At 42.4% G+C, this 21124-nt stretch overlaps 1 protein-coding gene across 2 annotated transcripts in view; it reads left to right on the top strand.

The window, feature by feature from the left end:
• Window positions 1-21124, top strand: part of THOC3 (THO complex 3) — a 598928-nt gene that overhangs the window by 170996 nt on the left and 406808 nt on the right. The window contains exon 2 of one of the 2 annotated variants that reach the window (XM_044068951.1): window positions 10779-10935. The exons of the other annotated variant lie outside the window; for it this stretch is intronic. Coding sequence (XP_043924886.1) covers window positions 10779-10935 — 157 coding nt within the window. The remainder of the gene's footprint in view (window positions 1-10778; window positions 10936-21124) is intronic. 2 annotated transcript variants of the gene reach the window in all.

The following is a 21124-nucleotide window of genomic DNA, read 5'->3' as shown; positions in this document are numbered from 1 at the left end:
TCATTCAGTTGGACAGCATGGACAGTTACGCTTTTCCACCTCTGCCTCTTCTGCCCAAGGTGCTCTTGAAAGCAAGAGCAGACAGAACGAAGATGATACTGATTGCTCCAGATTGGCCAAGGCAACACTGGTATCCGCTCCTGAGGAGTCTAACACATACTCCTCCCTGGTCCCTACCTCTAATGCCTCTTCTGCTGACTCGGCACAGCTACAAAACTCTTCACAGTCAGCTGAAAACACTCAATCTTGCTGCATGGAAAATTCCTTAACACCACAACAGACTCTACTCTCCAAGGAGGTGCAGGATGTCATTTTGGAGGCCAGAAGGCCATCTACTAGAAAGGCTTACACCGCAAAATGGAAACGGTTCTGCTCTTGGAATGAGAAAAAAGGCCAGGACCCTAGAAAACTGAATTTGCCTCAGATATTACAGTATCTAGCTGAGCTACTGAACAGTGGACTTTCATTTTCTTTCATAAAAATCCATGCCTCAGCCATTTCTGCAGAATTCAACACGGATCCACCTTTATTTTCTCACCCACTCTTACGACAGTTCCTCAGAGGGGCTAAGAATATAAGACCACCAAGAAAACAACCAATACCAGCCTGGGATCTTAATTACATTCTAGAAAAATTAACATTGCCTCCTTTTGAACCAGCTGCATCAACAGATTTGCAATATTTGTCCTGGAAAACAGCCTTCCTTCTGGCCATCACTTCAGCTTGTAGGGGTTCGGAACTACAGGCCCTCATGGCAGTGCAGCCCTTCCTCATCTTCCATCAGGACAGGGTTTCCCTTCATACCAACCCGTCATTTATGCCTAAAGTGGTATCCAGGGTAGCTTTAAACCAAGCCATACACTTACCTACCTTTTACCCCAATCCTCAAAACAAAGGGGAAAGGTTGCTACACTCTTTAGACATCCATAGGCAGCTACGTTATTATTTGGACAGAGCAAAGTCCTTCAGGAAATCAGAACAACTTTTTGTGTCCTATGCTGTAGGGGCTCAAGGGAAGCCAGTGACCAAGCAGACAATTTCAAAGTGGATAGGCCACTGCATACGGTTCTGTTATTCATATCATGGGAAATCTGTTCTCACAGGCATCAGATCCCCCTCCACCAGGGCCACAGCTACCTCTACAGCCTTCCTCAGAGGAGTTCCTACCAAAGACATTTTGGAGGCAGCCACTTGGAGTTCTGTACATACCTTCACAAAACACTACCACCTGCCTTTATATTCCAAAACTAGAGCAGGCTTTGCCACTGTTGTGTTGCAGGGCATTCTGGCTCATCCCAGTTCCACCTAGTACCTACCACCCTGTGTGTAGCTTTGGGACTCTACCCATCTGTGATTACTGCAGCTGTATGCACGATGAACATAGTACAGTTTTGTACCTACCATAAATGTAGATGTTCGAGTGCTAATACAGCTGCAGTACAGTTCCTCCCGCCTTCCCCACTTGGTAAAGGCATAGGGCCTAACCCCCTCTTCATACAACCTGACTGGGTTATCCTTCTATGGTTTATTTGCTTGCAGCTACTGATTTTGGATTATATTGCATTGCATGTATGTGTGTATGTATATATATATATATATATATATATATATAATATATACATATATATATATATATATATATATATATATATATATATATATAGTATATATATATATATATATATATATATATATATATATATATATATATATATAATTTATGTATTGCCTTCCTTCTGGGGGCACCTGACATCTGGGGCAAGAAAGACTGAAGAACATGGCGTCGGCTGTGTCTTATATACTCTGGCCTCACTGACGTCAGGAGAGAAAGCGACACCAACCGATGCCAGACCTAGACTTTGGAATTCGGCCGACCGAGGACCCGCCTGACGGCAGAGAACCCATCTGTGATTACTGCAGCTGTATTAGCACTCGAACATCTACATTTATGGTAGGTACAAAACTGTACTTTCTGCAGCATCTGCTTCTGTCCTTAGGAGATGCTCCTGGCTAAGACTTCAGAATCTACCTGAAGACTTTAAGTTCAAAATCTTGGACACCCCCCTGGATCACAGCTTCCTCTTTGGGAAACGGTCTGCAGATCTCTTCAAATATCTGCAGGAAAAAGGTAAAGAATTACAGGACATTAAGCACCTGCTGGTGTCCCCCATTCCCAAATATTACAGGAACTGCTCTGCTAAAACCACTTTGTAAGGTGCAACCCTCCTCAGCCAGCTGCCTCCTCTTCCAGGTCTAGAAGAGGGGCAAGAAGGCCTTCTTTGTCCAGACCTAATGTACCACCTCCTCAACCCAGACAACCCTTTCAGGGTAGAGGGAGGTCCCAATAATTTGTGACTGCCTGGCCCACCTACCACTCTCTGCATGCCTTCCGCACTGTCTCCCCCTTTGGCAAGCCATTACCACAGACCAATGGGTCCTATCCATTATCCAAAAAGGGAACTTCCTATCCTGAAAAGAAAAACACCCAGGAGAAGTATTCCTTTTCTCCCCCCCAAAAAAATTAATCTCCTACCACAAGTTTTGTCAGAACTTCTAAAGCTAGGCACCATAGAACCTGTCCCCTCAGGATAGGAAGGAAAGGGATTCTACTCTCATCTATTCCTGGTCCCCAAAAAAGATGGCCACTGGAGACCCATTTTAGATCTCTCCTTTCTAAATCTATACCTTCAGGTACTCTCCTTCAAAATGCTGTCACTACCCACTCTGCTGCCTCTTATTCCAGACGAGGCCTTCATGGCCACCCTGGACCTAAAGGAAGCCTACCTTCACATCCCCATCAGGAATTCCCACAGACATTTTCTTCATTTCTCTTTACCTTTCTCTCATTTCCAGTTTACTGCCTTGCCCTTTGGTTTATCCATTGCCCCTAGAGTCTTTACAAAGTGCCTAGCCCCAGCCATTGCCTTCTGCAGAACGCAGGGGATCAAGATTTACCTATATCTGGACGACATCCTAATACTAGCAGAGTCCAAAGATACCCTCTCAAGGCATCTGCACTTCACCATGTCCCTTCTGAAAAAATCTAGGGTTTACCATCAACCTCCTAAAGTCCTCCTTGAACCCAGGCCAGGACAAGATTTTCATAGGCTGCAGAATCAGGATGGACAAAATGAAGGCCTTTCTCCCACAGGACAAGGTTCTATCCCTGACTTCCCACTTACAGGAAACCATCCAGTCCCAGAAGGTGACGGCAAGGCAATTCCTCCATCTCCTGGGCTTAATGGCAGCAACCATCCCCATGCTACCACTAACCAGAATGCATATGCGCAAGCTACAGTGGTACCTCAAAAACATTTGTTCCCAACACCTACATCACTTAGAACAGGATATTCCCCTCCTTCCCTGTTTGAAGAAAGAAATCAGGTGGTGGATCCAGCAAGTCCATCTAAACCCTGGACTTCCACTGCAACCACCCACCCCAACCCAAACAATGCATACAGATGCCACAGATTCAGGTTGGGGTGCAACTCTGGCATCTTACAGGATCCAGAAAAACTGTCATCCATCTCTATACTGCAAACACGTCAGTATCAGGGAAATGACAGCAGTCTTCCTAGGTTTAAAGACCTTTATTCCCCTTCTGGCCCCAGGGGTGCTCCGGATAGTGACCGACAACACCACGGTTATGTGGTACCTCAACAAACAGGGAGGAACAAAGGCCTACCAGCTGTGCAGGCTGACCCTGCTGATATGGAACCTAGCCGTCACCACAACCTGGTCCTGATCCTGGAAGGTGACCTACATCCCCTCGCAGGACAACAAGCAAGCAGACCTCCTAAGCAGGACCTCCTCTTCACAGCATGACTGGATGCTGGACGGGGGGGGGGGGTCTTCTTAGACATAGTCCACCGGTGGGGTACTCCACAAATAGACCGGTTAGCCTCCCCCCCAGAACAGGCAGTTGCAGACCTTCTGCTCAGACATACTCCCCTCTAGCATGGTGAGTGGACGCTTTCAGCATCTCTTGGGAGGGGAAGTTTTTTTATGCCCCCCCCCTTTCTAATGATTCAGAAAGTCCTACTGAAAATTCAGGACGACAAACCAAAAATCTTGTTAGTGACACCCTACTGGCCAAGGCAGCACTGGTTCACCCTACTTCTCTATCTAGCCAAGGGCAATCACTACGTTACCTTACAAGGTGGACCTACTGACACAAGACAAAGGAACTGTCCATCCACACTTGCAGATGTTATCCCTGACTCTGTGGGTAATGAACTTTTGATCCCCTTCAGACACCACTACTCAGAGGATGTGCTTTCATTCCTGAGGGAGGCAAGGAAACCTACCACCAGAAAATCTTACCTAGCTAAGAGGGAAAGATTTACTAAGTGGTGTCTGGACAAGGAAAGGGAGCCTTGTTCGTCGAATGCCCCCCTTGTTGTCACTTGTGTCAACTGATAAAAAGCGGACTTTCATACTCTTCAGTGAAAGTGCACCTTTCTGCTATTATCAGCCTGCTTGCCCATGGATCCCCCCTTGCTAGCCAGGCTCGACGTAAAGTTCTTCCTTAAAGGGGTCTTACACATGAGGCCACCAAAGAAACCTATCCCTCCACCCTGGGACCTCAACTACATCCTGGAAAAACTAACCCAGCACCCTTTCAAACCAACTGGATCTTCTTTCTTACAGATGTGCACATGGAAAACCATCCTGCTGGTGGCTATCACTTCAGAAAAAGAGTCGCAGAGTTGCAGGCCTTAATGGCCTGCCCTTCCTACTCCACCTTCCACAAAGACAGTATCCTGCGAACTAATCCCTCCTTTATGCCCAAGGTGGTCAATGACTTGTCCCTAAACCAATCTATCCACGTACCCACTTTCTTTCCCTCACCCACTAATGAAGGAGAGAGGATACTGCACTCCTTGGATGTGCACAGGCAACTTAGATTCTACCTGGACAAAACCAAAACCATTAGGAAATCTAAGCAGCTCTTTGTCTCCTTTCACCCAGAGCCCTGGACAAGGCGGTCTCCAAACAAACAGTCACGTGCGGGATCAGGAAAACTGTTTGTTTGTGTTACTCTCACCATGGGAAAAAAACCCCAGTGGGAGTAAAGGCCCATTCTACTAGGGCTGTGGTCGCCTCCAAAACCTTCATGAAATGTCTGGACATGGCATCCCTCATGGAAGCAGCCACATGGTCCACTATCCACACTTTCACCAAACATTACAAACTGTATCACGTTTCCAGAGCTAGGGCAGGATTCGCCAGGGCCATCCTACAGGGCTTTGTAGAATCCTCTTCAGCATCTACCTCCCTTTTCATACATCTAAGCTGTGGTACTCTCCCACAACTAGAATACTGCAACATAGGAATAGAAGGGCATAGAATAGTTGTGAAAATCTTACCGTAACCATAGATGTCCTTCTTTTCCATGTTGCAGTATTCCTTCCCACCCACCATTACCCCTATACTTTCTCCTTTAGTCCCAACTTAGTCCTGGATCTACGTAAGCTACTGAATGACACCAAGGCCACACATCTGTCCCCACTGGCATTCCTCCTGCTGGGCCGTCTTCTCTACCTGCTAGCCTTCAAGTTCTGAGGATTGTGCGTGCAGATGTCACATTTAAGGTCCCTGATTTATGGCCTTACAGCTGACATTCCACGCACGCTGCAACAGCCAAGCTGAAGCTTTTGTATAGGAGCAGACGTGCGAGTCGCCTGAGGGCAGGAAATCCCACAACTAGAATACTGCAACATGGAAGATAAGGACATCTATGGTTATGGTAAGATTTTACACAACTATTCTCTCTTCATAAAAGACACAGGTTTTAAGTTCCAGATCCTGGATTGCATAGCATGGGTGATCTTGAAGGAGACATCCTGAATATACTGGAGAAATGTGAACTCGTGGCAATTAAAGCTGAACTCTCTTAGGAAGCCTGGACTAAACTACTCTTCACTTAAAAGTGTGCTGGAACTTGGAAAATTGCCACATTGTTTACATAACCAATTTTATTTTATTTTATTCTTCCGGTTGGTTTTAAATACCATGTTAAATCGTTTTTAATTAGTGTATATTTTGTTTATATCATCATGCATTTTTTTTCTTCTTTTTCTGCTTTATTTGAAATGATGTGTAGTAAGAATATTAGCTAATTATGCAATGATATTTTTATAGATTAGTTTTTTAGGGTTCTTGTACACAGATCTGAAGTCTAGAAGGATGAAAGCGATCTGTGTTAACAGTAGGTTATGGAAATAGAACATGATTTGCACAATGGATTTTTGCATGCAAAGTGTATATGTATGTGTATATGTATGTGTATATATATATATATATATATATATATATATATATATATATATATATATATATATATATGTTTAGATTGCCAAATGGTCTAAGGTTTATGTATTTGCAGCCATGTAATATATTGTCTTGGATAAGATCACAATACTTAATATTCTGATTAAATAAGAGGTACCACATCATTATTAATTGTATTTAAAGTACATAAGGGTTATATTATGACTGCTCTTAAGTAGGGCAGGACCAGCTTAAATGTTACACTGATGGGGAAAGAGGTGTGAATTTAACATGTATACCAATTGTGTATATATGTTTCACTTGGATCGCTTGTCTGTGTACTTAAAGGATTTTCAACTAGAAACAGTGTGTCTACCCTGCTTGGATTACTTTTGAATACTTAATAGGTCTGTATAATATTTCAAATTGTATATATTTTTTATTCTTTTTTTGACTTAGGATGAGTTTAAGTTTGCTACTTCTACTAACTATCTGATCTGATTAACATACAGTGATTAACTATATTGTATATGGATTGAAAAGTTTCCACACAGAGAAGTTTCTTATACTGTTTTGAATACATATTTCCAAGATTTTGGGTACGGGTGAGAGAATGACGAGTGGTCTACAGTGTGTGAGCTCTGATGATGAGACATCTTTATAGGGGGGTATCATATGGGATTTTTTTTTCATAAGGTGGGGACATATCTCTTGGGTAGAGAGGGTTATTAGAATCCTAGACAGGGTATGCAAGGCTCTCTACAGCAAATGTGAGGTATTCCAGTGGAATTTTGTCGGGGCCGTGGTTGTTGTCTTAAGGGTGCATAAGTATTTTTTAATTGTAGATGTTGGCACTGGAGTGAGGCTGGAGGTCTGTTGGGGCTTAAATGCGGTAGAGTCTCTATTATCAGAACTAATTGGGACCTAGGGTAGTTCTGATAATCAAAGTGTTCGGATCATCAAACAAACATTGAACCGGATAGAAAAAACGTCTAAAACACTTTTTTGCACATGCTAGGAATACACTTTTCAACCTTTCAGCAATTACAGTGGACAGTAAAGAATATTTTTCACATATGAGCAGGCTACAAACTCAAAAAACATGCATAAAGTGAATACGTACAATGTTTACATATTCGGACTTTATGATTTTTGTCCTACCCAAAAACTTTGTAAGACTGTTCGGATAATTGACTCCCTGCTGTGGTTAGAGTAGGATGGCTGGATTTGTAGTAGTTACTGTATTTATCGAACATGAATTAAACTGTGAAACGGTGCTTTGGAAGTTGTTGGTTGGGCATGGGCTGAGATGGGCTGATGTTCCAGAATTGTGTACTTGCGTATTATCGCAACCAGATTTGCGAGGTGGTCATATTTCAGTTCAACAGTGTCTTAACTTTAAAAGGGTTGGCTGCACTGTTAAGTCTTCTGGTATGTTGCTAATGGGTTTAGAAGAGGAATAAGGGGGCAAAGTTAGGTTTTTGGATAGCGTGCTTTACCAACGTCACGTAATGAATACAGCGATCACAACGAGTACTGCTCGTTGTGACAGCAGGGATGAATGACCGTTATTTTTTGGGTGTAACATTCTGGTAAATGCTTACTACTTACATTGGGATCCAAAGTTTATACATCCAGTGAAGTATGCAGACAAATGAACACACAGCAGTCGTAGTGATGGCAAGAAATCATACCTTTTATTTGCTGACTGCTATCAGTAAAGCGATCACTCATTCTGTTACACTGCATCCAAAAGCCTGCAGTCCTTAGTTGGATGTTACAAAAAGGGAAGGTTATGTGGAATAAATGTATTCAGTTTTACTCGCCAGTCATCATGACAACGAAAGTTGCCTGTCAGGGAGTGGCAAGTAACACTTTTAACTGCGTTTCAAAGGCAGCACTTCTGTTGCGATCCTGTTCACTCTGCTCACAGTTCCATTGACGGCCATTGTGAAGCAGCAGTCATGTGTCTAATTCAGACAAGGGCACTCCCTGCAAAGAGGAAATTTCAGATTATTCCTCTTCGTATATGGCAAACAATGGGTCCCAATAGTGTGTCACACTTCACAGTGCCCTTCTTCCATAAACACACATACTTTCCCGGAAAGCATTACACAGTACAACACCTCGCAAATCTGGTTGCGATAATACGCAAGTACCCAGGATTGAGCAATATATTTGTTTTCCAGAATTTTTTCTTTGGATTATTTGAATTTTGGGTATTGCTATAATAATGCATAAAACAGGACAATAACATCTTATTTGCTATGGTTCCTAAATTGCCTGTGTTGCAGGGATGTTTGAAACTTAGTTTGTAGTAATGACTTCCCATGCTTTTTATCTCTGTTACATTAGTTGCTTTATTTATTTATTTTTTATTAACCAAGGAGCTGGATTGTTTTTAACTTTTTTGGCTCTTACTGGTGCTTGCTCTGCTAGGATGTTTAGAAATATTATATTGAATGTGTCTACTGCTTCTGCAAGTGGAAGAGTATTAATTGGAGGCTAGAAGTAAAAGTTTATTTTTTTAAAGTTACTGAGTTAACAATTTAAGCTAGACCCCAGCACCCACTATGTGCAGTCAGGAATTCTGAACATTCTGTCATAGTTTTCTTGACAGATCATCCAAAAAAGAAAAAAACAGAAAAATACAGTTACAAGTCTCTGTAAGGTATTCATGTTTCATATTATTTCCTCATGGGTCATATGCTGTGTGCAAATGTGTTAGTAAAATAATTTGTTTGCACTAGTACATAATTTATTGTACCCTAAACAATGCCATAGTCACTCCTGTACAGTGTCTTCCTGTTCATTACCAAGCTTTCTCCATTGATGCCAAGACCCTCTTGGAGTGTTGTTTACTGCCTCTTGAGGAGTCTCAGTTTGAAAAGTGGAAGTGGCTTGTCAGCCATCTCCTTGTATCTCTGCATGCTTGCAGTGTGTTCCACCCCTTGTGAACATTTTTTCCTACGTCCCTATTAATAACTTGTTGCTGTTCTTAAAATTTAACCCGTGCCTCTCAAGCCATCTCCACAGCGGAACTCCGGTCTGCTAATGTTTGGTAGTGGATTTTTACGTGCCGAGTTACCAGCCCTGACGCACAACCTTCAATGAAGGCACGCTCATTCATGCATGCCTCCACACGGAAGACGCTGTAGCTGAGAATCTAACGGGACGTCTTGCTGTGAGGCGACAACGCTACCGCAGCACCACTACATATATGTATGTATGTATATGTGTGTGTGTATATATATATATATATATATATATATATATATATATATATATATATATATATATATATTATACCTTGTAGGAAAGAAAATTCTGAATGTAGCAGGGTACAAGCTCTGAAACTTTAGGTTCATCTTAATACATTCCTTGAATTACGGGACAAATGTTCCACTTATGCCTCATGCCCAGTTGAATAATCATGTTCAACAAATACCCTTCTGTTTACCTGCAAAATGTTACCCTTCTTCCAAAGTTCACCTTGTACTTTCAAAGTAAAATTTTGAAACTTCCCTACAATTGGCCTTTGGATCATAGGGTCATTGATTAGTACTGGGCTTAACTGTCTTTGTGGTTCATTTTAAGCCTAGCCAATTACCCCATGTAAGAATCAAACAGTGCACCATATGTCTATAAGGTAAACACCTTGCCATTAAACCAGCCACCCAACCCCCTATCTTCTTGAAGTTCCAGGTGGCATGAAGATTCTGTGAGCTCTCCTCGAATGTTTTCCCATCTGTCCCTGTCCTCTTGATCTAGCAACTTTCTCCTTCAATTCTTCCTTCTGCTGCTAGTCAGCCATTCTTGCAGCCCCCATAGAAGGATTCTGTTTCACTTTATCTGTATTATCAAACTAGGATATTCATTCAAATCTGTTGTCTGTCATTTTGAAGTACTCAGTCAACAAACGGTTCATCTTTATGGTTCATGTACATTTTATCTAGTTTCTTGTACGTTTCTGGCACAACCCGTACTTGAATAGTAGAATACTCATGATTGGGAGTATTTGTACTATAGACTGTGCTAGCACTTTGATTTGTTGCGCTTTTCTCATTATATGGGAGCTGCCTTGTGTGGTTGTCTTGTGTTTTTTTTTTTTGAGTGCTCGCTTTCTGTAATGTAATGTTTTTTTTTCTAAAAAAGAGCCCACCCTGTTTCTAACACTTGTATTTAAATGTGTAACTAAATTAGGGCATAACACAAGATTGAGATTGTCATAACCAGAAGTCCCCCTTGTTTGTTTTTTTATGCAAAGCTGCAGTTTTCTGTGGACTGTTGTGTAATTTTATTATTCTTGTAGATCAGCCTATAGTCTCCTTTTCTTGCTTTTTTTTTAAATAATTTGTGTGGTGGTGTGCCTGGTTAACAGTCTTCCAGGTTGTATGGATTGGTTGCATCTAGTGTACTTGTTTAGTCACCAGTGAGTGTAGACCCTGCCACTGTTTGTATCTGTTGTTAATTGTTGCTATGATTTCATTTTCTGGCTGTTGCAGGTGAAGGAGAACAATTACCGGGGACATGGTGATAGCGTAGACCAGCTGTGTTGGCACCCTTTCAATCCAGACCTTTTTGTTACTGCATCGGGGGACAAAACAATCCGTATCTGGGATGTCAGATCTGGAAAATGTGTCGCCCCTGTGAACACTAAAGGTAAGTGATATTGTAGTCCAGAATGTGACTAAATGAGTCTTCTAGGCCCTGAACCAAAACACTAACCTAAAATTATTTGTTTGGAAAAGTGGTCTGTTCAGAATTTTTTGTATGAAGTTCTACCGCATTTCACGGTTTTAGGTACCTTAGAGAGATCTTCCTATTTGTGGATTTTAGTTGGTGGCATATATTATCAGCTGCTGCAGCTGAAAGGTTACTGTTGGTTCTGCATCATGTTTGGAAGGGTTGGCTTTGCAAGTTGTCAGATTTCCTTGGAGCTGGAGTTTGTGAAACAAGTTAATGTAAAATTCATTACAGATGCCCTGGAACCCTCATCCTGCTTTTTTGCTGGGTTGCTGCTCATTTCTTTGACTTTTCTTGGCTTGCTTTTTGTGTAATGTTTTCTGGGTAGAACTGATAAGCCGTACGGCCAACAAACCTTGCTGATAAGCTTGTATTGATATTCCTTGTGCTTCATTTCCATTGTCATACATGTTTTAGCATGTATGTCTCTAATGGACGCAGGCAGCCTGTGAATGGTTCATCTCACAAACTGCTGCTTACATTAACAGGGGTACCAAAACTTGTCAGAGATTTGGGGTGCATGGCTAGGCTTAAAAAGGTTCCTGTGGTCACCAGCCTATTGCACACCTTTGTTGCAAATGGAAGCATTTGGAGTCCTCTCTGGAATCTATCACAGAAACCACAGATTTGGATGAAAGAGAGGGCTCCCTTAGATCCCCCTTTGGACACATCTATTTTGGCAAAATCCTAGAACTGGTGAAACAGAAAGAAGGATGGTCCAAAGTTATGGCTTCCCTGGAAGAATCCGTGGCCTTTGGAGCTGACTCTTCTACTGACACTATGTGACTTTGTGACAGAGTGTTTGAAAGGAATCTGATACAGCAGAACCAATACCTAATAAGTTGGATAGAATTCTAGCTGCTCCAAAAGATGGTTCTCATTAGGTAAATATCTCCCTGGAGATGCCACAGTTGTAGTGGCAGCCAGAGAGAGAACTCTTTAGAGAGAGCTCCTCTGTCCATCCCCCTAACTGGGAATCCCAGGCTTTGGACAGATTTGAAAAGCAGATGTATGCTTCATCGACGTTTTTCCTGAGAGCTCTGATCTACCTTGCTCACATCATTTGATTCCAAACTGAATTGACCAAGGAAATCAGCAATTCTTTTTCATGCAGTTTGTCAGCATTATATCCAGAAGACCGTGGAATCCCAGCTGTCTACCTTATATTCTATTTCTAATGCATCCATTTGCGTACTTTCAAATGCAGCTGATAGAAGAACCAGAGTAGTAAGTGCCAGCATAGTCATATGCCATCATGCCTGGATGTGGTGGTGTGATTTATGTGGAAGGCTTTAAGATGTTGTTCCTTAACGCCCTTTTGATAGTACCCACCTCATTTGGTCTGAAGGTTAAAGAAGCTCTTGCTAGAAGCCGATCATGCAGATAAGACCCTTTCTCTACTTCTCAGAAAACCTTCTCTAGGAATTGGTGAGGTTGAAAGAAGATCTGGTTCTAGAAATCGCAGGGTTCTAACCAGGATGCTTCTTCAGAAAGACCCCCCACACACACAGAAGAGGAAGGGGCAAGTTTAATGAACGTTGCCCTAGACGCAGTTGGGTCTGCAAAACCAAGGATTTTTCCGGCCCTTTATGAGAAATCCTTTCAGCGCTACTGAAGGGTTACCCAGAATGCTGCATTCTGGAGGCAGTTGAGGGGTGCTTATCCCTGCACCCTTAAACCTGGTGGGCCATTACTTCTGATTCTTGGGTGTTAAGGATAATAAGCAGAGGATACTCAGTTCCATTTCTAACAGTGCCTCATGCAAAAAAACAGAATTCCCCTTCAGGTTCCCTTTAGTTCCAAAGAGACCAGGGGACCTAAAGCCAATAAATTCTGGCTGGTCCTGGTTCAGTCCATCATGGCTCTACTCAAAAAGGACTATTGGGTTTGCACAATAGATCTCCAGGATGCTTACTGTCATGTAAGGAATACACAGGTGTTCCAGGGGATTTCTCCATTTCTGGCTGGAGTCAATTGCTTCCAATTCAGAGCTCTGTCTTTGGACTCACTATAGCTTCCCAGGTGTTCACTAAATGCATGTCAGCAGTGACAGTCTACCTCAGTCTGCAGGGGTTGCAGGTGTTCTTGTACTTAGGCGATCAGCTCCTAACCTCTCCGAGCAGTGATCTGTTAATTCTCCAACAAGAAGTCTTACTCCAGTTATTTCCCAGCTTGGGGATTCTGATCAGTGTACTAAAGAGCAACTTGACACCAACTCAAGTCATATAATTTATTGGATGCCACATGGATACTACAACCTTGCCACAACACAGGTTTCCGTCCATCCAGCAATCAGCAGTCCAAGTCCATTCCAATCCCTTACCACTGTCACGGCTGATTCTAAAACGTTTGTGGCTTATGGCATCAGCCATCATCATAGATGCCCTTCCATATCACGTTTTGTAGTTTTCTTTACAAAAGGGATCCCCTGCCAAGGATAATCAAACATCCGGCCAGTATACTAAACCCTTAGGATTTTATAGACTTTGTATGGCTCACATATGCTCCCCACTCATGGTGTAGGCCATAAAGGTGATGTACAGATGTGCAGACCTCACAGGTGAAAAGCCCCAGGAAGAACAATATTCCCAGGAACTAGGAGGAACATGCACATCCAGAAGGAGAAGGAAAAGGAATTCAGGCCAGGAAGCCAGAAAGAAAAGGGCAGAGTAGAAGGGGGGAGGGAGGGAGAGAAACTGTAACAGTGAAGAGAAGGGCAAATATTGTTATAGTAAGAGTTTATGCAATTATATTATGTCCTTCTGTGTCACTGTTGCAATATCCTTCACAAAAGTGAAAGTACAAAAGCTCAAGAGAAAATTTGGAGGAGGAAGGCACAGAGGAGCCCTCTAGAAACCCATGTGCACGATAACTAACTTTAGTGAAATCAGCTCTTGCTCTGGAAACCCCATCCAATTTGTAATGCTTAGTCAAGGTATGGACAGAAATCCAAATAGCTGCCTCAGGGATGAAAATGGTGTCCAGTCCTTTGAAAAATGCGCCAGAGAAAGCAGCAGCTCCAGTAAAATGAGCCTTTACTGAGGTAGACATTTTCTATAAAAGGAGTCACAAAAAGAAATGGTCTTAGAGCTACAGGAGGATATGATTTCCTTTGAAACAGCCAAATCTAGAGATCTGGGATGAAAATAAACAAAAATTCACTCGGCTTTGCAAATGGTCATAGTCTTATCCAAATATTTGAGCTGCCCATGTGTGAAGAGCCTTCTCACTAGTGGACTGCACAGAAGGAAAAGAGGAGGGCATATTAATAGACTGATTAAGAGAGAACTCACAGCCATAAGAGCCTAGAGTTCAGAGACGCTCTTAGCTGAAGTAAGGGGCCAAAAGAACAGCTTTCCAAGTAGACTGCCGTAAGGAAGCTGAAGCTGCAGCCTCTAAAGGAGCCTGAGTCAATTTTTCAAGTACAAAATTGAGGTCTGGGGAAGTTGGGATAGGCTTCACGAGAGGTCTGATATGAAGGATGCCTTTAAGAAATTTTGATCTCAAACCTAGAAGCCAGGGGAAGTGTCAGTGGCAGATAAGCAGAAATAACTGAAAGGTGAGCTTTAACAGAAGAATATAATAACCCTTCATGGAACAATTCACACAAATGAGAACCAGAGGGATCCCCATAGAAAACAGATCCTGATTACAAGAAAGGCATCAGACAAAATCTCTTCCATTTGGACAAGTATAGTTTCCTGGTAGTAGGTTTCTTGGCCTCATGGACAACCCTAAGCATGTCCTCAAAAAGGTGCTTAAAAAGGATCAAATCCCTGTCACCCACAACATCAGTTTGAGTGAACAATTGGGGATGGACCACAGACCCCATTGTCTTGTGTAAGTAGGTCCACCTAGGTGAAGTAACTTGCAGTGATTGCCACTGGCTAGGTGAAGTAGAAGTGGGAACCAATCCTCACTGCCAAAAGGGAGTCACCAGCAAGATTTTGGAGGAGTCTTGCTTTATGTTGAGCAGGACCCTCAAAATCAGAGGAAGAGGAGGGAAGGCATAGAGAAACATCCCTTTCCAAGGAAAAGATAGGGCATCTGCCTTCCAAGCCAGAGGGCTTGGGACTCTGGCACAAAAAAGAAGAGGCTGTCTATTCAAAGGGGAGAAAAAAAGATTTATCTGTGGAGTACCCCACTGATGGGCAGTGTCCAGAAACACATCTCTATGAAGCATCCATTCGTGAGCCTATTTACTGGACCTGCTCAGAGTCTGCCACTATATTTTGTTGTGAAGGAATGTGTACAGCTTGACGTCACCCAATACTGGGCAGCTAGATCCCAGACCTGAGGAGCCAACCTGCAAAGTATGTAGGACAGTGTTCCCTCTTGCTTGCTAATATACCACATTACTGTACTCTCTTCTATAAAGATTTTGTGAGGAGTTGGAGGAAAGGGAATAAAGTCTGAAGAGCTAAAAGGAGAGCTAGAGCTCTCATCTCCTTTATGTTGATGTGATTTGACCTCTGATGTGGAGACCAGAGATCCTGGACCTTGACGATACTAAAGGAAGCTGCCTAACATCTGTCTGAGGCATCTGAAATTTCCTGAGATGGGTCTGGGGGTTGAAAGAGAAGTCCCAGTTTGAGAAATTTGATAAATACACTGCTGAAGCTCGAGTTTGAGACATGTAAGCAGAGGGACTAGAACATCTAGTGGATGACTGTGCTGGAGCCATACTGACTTTAGGAACCACTGTAGTTTTTTCACGTCTGTCTAGAGGTAGCATAGAAATGGTGGAAGCTATGAACCCTAGAGCCCTGAGAAATTCCCTGGCTGTAAGTCAAAATAAGGAAGGGTTTGAAAAAAAGTGATTAGAAAAAGAGACTTGGGAGGAGGCAAGTATGCCAGCATGGGAATGGTCTGGATCCTTCATCCGAGAAACACACGATCCTGAGATAGAATCAGGATTGATTTCTGAAAGTTTATTGCAAACCGCAGACTTTGTAAGAGACAAACATTCTACTGAAGGTGCTTAAGCAACACCTCTGGAGAGGAAGCTTGAATGAACAGATCATCTAGATAAGGAAAATTTGAACCCCTTTCATCCTACAAAAGGCAATCACAGTAGTGAGGCATTTGGTGAATACCCTTGGGGCAGTAGAAAGACTAAAGGGCAAAGCAGAGAACTGGATTGAGGTCCAGGGATGAAGAAAACCTGGAGAAGAAGTGGGAATAAAGTTAAAACAGACAGCATCTGAAAAGAAGGAACATTTCAGAAAGGTGTTGAGCTGAGAAGTCCAGAATGGGTCTCCAGGTGCCTTCCTTCCTGGGAACTAGGAACATTCTGGAATAAAACCCTTCCCGAGAAGAGTTCACAGCTTGTATATTACCTTGAACAAAAAGGCCCTGAAGCAGTTCTGGGAAGAAAGGAAGTTGTTCCTGGGGGGGGGGGGGTGAGGTATTCCATGCTATGAAGTAACCCGAGAGTCTTGAGTGACCCTTAACCAGTTGGGAAGGGACAGGGAAAAGGATAAGGGAACCCGACTCAAGGAAGGGGGAAGCAAACTGTTAGAACCTGGTTTGTCTAGAAAAGGAGGATTCTGAGCAGTAGGAGTCTGAGTTGTCTTAGCAGAAGGAACCTGCCTAGAACCATTCTTACCCATGGGAGAAGGACGAGGCTGTCTGCAAACAAAGGCAGATTTGGATGGGTAATTCCTCTGGAACTTGTAACAGGAGACACACAAATATGCTTCAGTTCCTGCAGGGCCTTACCCTCATCCAAAAGGGACTTAAAAAGTTCTGCAGCAGCAGAACCAAAGAAGTTTTTATCAAGAGGAGCATCCAGCAACTTAGCTTTAATATAATCAGACAAAGACTGTAGATGAAGCCAAGAGTAACATCTCAAAACAAAACCAGAGGCATCAGCTGCATCATAACTACTAGAGTGGCTGTCTACCTGGAAAGTAGAGCCCAATAGAGAAAGGGTCGAAGCCTTCCCCTCAGAATTGGGGAGATCAGTGACTGCCAGAGAAAGAAGGGTTAAAGTATACCTGGGCATATGGGTCTAGTAATTAATAGCCCTAAAAGCTAAAGTAGCAGCAGTATATGCCTTTTTTCCTAATCTTTCCATAGCTGTACTGTCCCTGTCTGAAGGAAGTGGTTTAGTAGAAAGCAAAAGTTTAGAAGGTTTGTCAGAGATGCACTATAGAAGGGTCAGCAGGAGAACATTTGTGTAGGAACTTGCTCTCATCTGGCACCTTGTAAAATCTTTCTCTTTTTTTTTTTTTTTTTTTTTTAAGGAGCTAGAGGTTGAGAATCAGGTGACACAGAAGCTGCTGAAGATATCTAGAAGGACAGCCAAGATTGGAGGTACAGCAGAGGGCTTAGGGGACTCCATCTGGAGGAGCTCATAATACCACTTTTGAATGTCAGAAACCTGAGAACAGTCCTATTTAAAATATTCCATCATGTGAGAAATAGTATCCCCAAAGGAGAATTCTTCCTGTGGAGAATCTGGGCTAACAGAATCTTCCTCCTCAGAGCCATAATCCAAGGAAGAAGGTATCTAAGGGGGGTTATGCCAGAGATTCTTCCCCTGAAATCAAATCCTCTTCTAAGGAGCGTTGCTCTCCAAGTCTCTTTAATGGGGTAGATGACCAAGGGGGGACAAGCAGAGAAACTCCTTGGGGAGACTTTAAGGCCATCAAAGCATTAAATAACCTCTGGATAAATTCCTGCCATTCACGCTGCGGATCTTTAGCAGGTGGAGAAACATTCTCTCTTCTTTTTTCTTTGAGGAATGTCTGCCCTAAATATTGGAGGTTCAGACCCTTGCTTACACTCAACCAATGTAGTAGGCATCTCCTCTCAAACAAGTATCTGTTGTATCCTCCAAGTTCTTTCTGAAATAACCTGCCGAGGTTCCCTATCAACATCCAGAGCAGCCGTTTGCAGAGCCTCTGAGGACGTGTGAGAGAGCAGATCCATGCCGGCCTTTGATAGGAGCGCGGCAGAGGAATTCAGCAACAACCAGGTGATTATCTGGGCTTTCACCAACCTCGAAAGAGACGTTCGATGGACCGGGACAGCGGCCGAATCAGACCTAACTCTCTCTAGGTCTTTTTCTTTGCAGACAGCTGAACTTCGGAACGAGAAGATTCTGCCATAACACCCTGCTCCAACAACTTAAGATATTGGTTCTCCAGATAAATGGACAAGGAGAAGATGGCTACATAGTCTTTGGGACAAATACTTGGCAAATAGAACACTGTGTATGGTCATGGGAATCACCCAAACAGAAAAGAGACCGCTCATGACCATCTTTGTGGGGAATTTGCCTCCCACACTTATATTTTCCCTTTCCAAGTGGCATACAAACTCAAAAAATGAAGAGAGAAAAAGATAAGAAGAAACCCACATGGGGCACTTAACTGAAAAATGGTTCGATAACCAGCACAGGAAAAGGAACGTTCAGACCGATTATCAATGATGGCGTTCGGACAAGCAGTTGTCGGCGAGGAGCATATGTGAGATGCATGCCTGTAAAATCATAAGGCTTTGGTGTACTGGCCGGACATTGGGCTACTGTTGGAAAGGAGTCCCTTTTGTACAGAATACTGCAACAGCGAAGATAAGGACATGTATTGTAAGATTTTAAACTCAAAAGCAATCCACAGTAGTAGGCACCACGAAGGAATTAGCAGAGCAATCACACCAAGTAACTCCAAAAATAGAAAAGAGAACTTTAGTGCAAAATAATTCTCACAACACACAAACGCTTCAGGAAATCACTGCGTTTCATCCAAACACATTGGACAAAAATGTAGTGCTTAAGTGTTATGGGTAATACCCCCCCCCCCCAGCTTCTTTTAAACTATGCAAAGCATTCCTTTAAGGTACTGCTCTGCTTAGACTTCGTTAAAGACCCAACTCCATCCTGGGATCTTATGCTGTTACTGCAGGGTTTGACTCTCCTTTTGAGCCCTTGGCCAAGTCTGATCTCAAGTTTCTGTCCTGGAAAACGTTTTTTTTCTAGTGGCCGTTGCTTCAGTGAGGTAAGTTTCTGTTCTCCAAGCACTCTTCAAAATCCCCATACTTGGTTTTCCACAAAGGTAGAATCACTTTACATACTAAATCCATCCTTTCTGCCCAAAGTAACTTCAGAGGCGAACATCATCAATCAAGTCATCAATTTACCTATGCCTTTTCCTAATTTTTCTAACAAAAGGTAATACGTGCTTCATCTCTTAGATGTACATAGATAGCTCTGTTTTTATCTCCATAGGACAAAGGCTTTTAGAAAAATTGATCAGCTGTTCCTCTCCTTTGCTCCCAGTATGTTGAGAAAACCAGTCTTTACGGTTACCTTGGCAAAGTGGTTAACAGATTGTATACTGTTTGTTTACAGTCAACAAGGTCGGTCTTTGCCCTGACTTATGGCTCACTCCAGTAGAGCCACGGCTTCTTCATCGGCCTTCTGGTCCAGAGCTTCTATTGATGATATTTGTGTTATGGCCACTTGGTCCAATGCTCATACGTCTATTACTTATTACAAGTTGGAATTGATCTCCAGAGGCAGAGCTGCCTTTGGTTCTGTGATATTCAGGAATATTTTTCCATGAAGGCTACCCAAGGTTCTCGTAGCATGGGACTCTGTCCCATACGTTGAGGAATGAATAAAAATGACATCATCAGATATAAAAGTAATGTGCTCACCATAACTATGCATTTGTGTTGTCCATTTTCACTCTTCCTCAACCCCACACCCCTTCCCCTGACCTTTCATTTGGGAGTGACAGTGTTCCAGTTTGAGCTCCTATTATTCCCTTTTCCTTTCCTTTTATTTGGATTATAGTGAGCAGCAGAATTGTTCTGTGGTATTACAAGGCTCTGAGGTATTATGGATAATGGGAGGAGCTAGAAAGCTGGATCCAAGAGTCTAACTAAAAATCTGAGACCCATACGTTGAGGAAGACTGGAAATGAACAACACAGATGCATAGTTATGGTGACTACATAACTTTTATTTTTATCCTCTGTAAGATATAATCAATATACTGTAGCTAAGGCTACTGCAGCATTGATCATTCGAACATTTACTGTTATGGTACGTTTACTTGGACAACTGTACTTTTCCACTGATTCTAATATTAGTAGAAAAAGCTGCTACACAAGAAGGAGCCAGGGATCTGTGCACCAAATTCAAAAATCCATAAAAAATGTCCAAACCAAGTAAGTAGACTTGTACTCGACGTTTATTTAAGCCACAAAGTCTCTGTTTAGCTTTTCGTCGGTGACTCCTCACCAACTTCCTCAGAACAGGAAATAAACACATTCAACACATCCTGTTTAAATACTACAATAACTCCCAACTTTTGCCACACTGCCACCTGTGGTCGGAATACCAAATTTTCAATATATTAAAAAGAACATACAAAAAGGCATAAGACTATTGAAAAACATGTATATAAATATAAAACGCTCCCTTAACGATATAAGATTAAAAAACAATAAGTCAATAGCCAACAGGCTTGACTTTGGAAAAAAGGAACCAGAAATATGTATTAAAATACAATAAAATAAATAACTCACTTCATGGTTAATAAATTGGACCCATGATGGAGCAATGCATGTACAAAAAAATTTTTTTTAAAACAAAACTACTGAAAAACATGTATCATAATTTTGCACGTTAACGTATCAAATAGCCAGACTACCTTATCAAACTTTTTTCAGTTTCAAAACACAAGAAATTGACAACATGTTGTTCAAGCCTGGAAAATGGTATGCTTCCAACCTCAATTGCCAAAGCAATTCTCTGAGTTCCAACAAATAGGAAACAGGGCCCCCCTGTTGTCATGCACAATCTGATCAATCACTGTGAAGCTAAACCCATGCCCCGGGCACTCGCTAATGTGTTTAGCAAGTGCATTAGCCATTTTTTTCTTTCTTGATGGCATATAGATGTTCATATAGGCGCTCATGCAGTTTCCGGTCAGTTTTCCCTATATAGAAAGCCGGACATGAAGAACACTGGGCCAGGTAAACCACATGTGTGCTGGCACAGTTGAACCTCCCCTGGATTTTATACTTTCTCTGATCGCAAAAAAAGCTCCTGCTTTCACGTATTTGCAGTATCTGTACATGTTGCATTTGAA

Source organism: Protopterus annectens, chromosome 4.part0 (assembly GCF_019279795.1).
Source record: "Protopterus annectens isolate FY-2018-M chromosome 4.part0, PAN1.0, whole genome shotgun sequence".
NCBI classification, from domain to species: Eukaryota; Metazoa; Chordata; order Ceratodontiformes; family Protopteridae; genus Protopterus; species Protopterus annectens.
The sequence above is the reverse complement of the archived record's forward strand: the minus strand, read 5'-3'. Positions and strand labels throughout refer to the sequence as shown.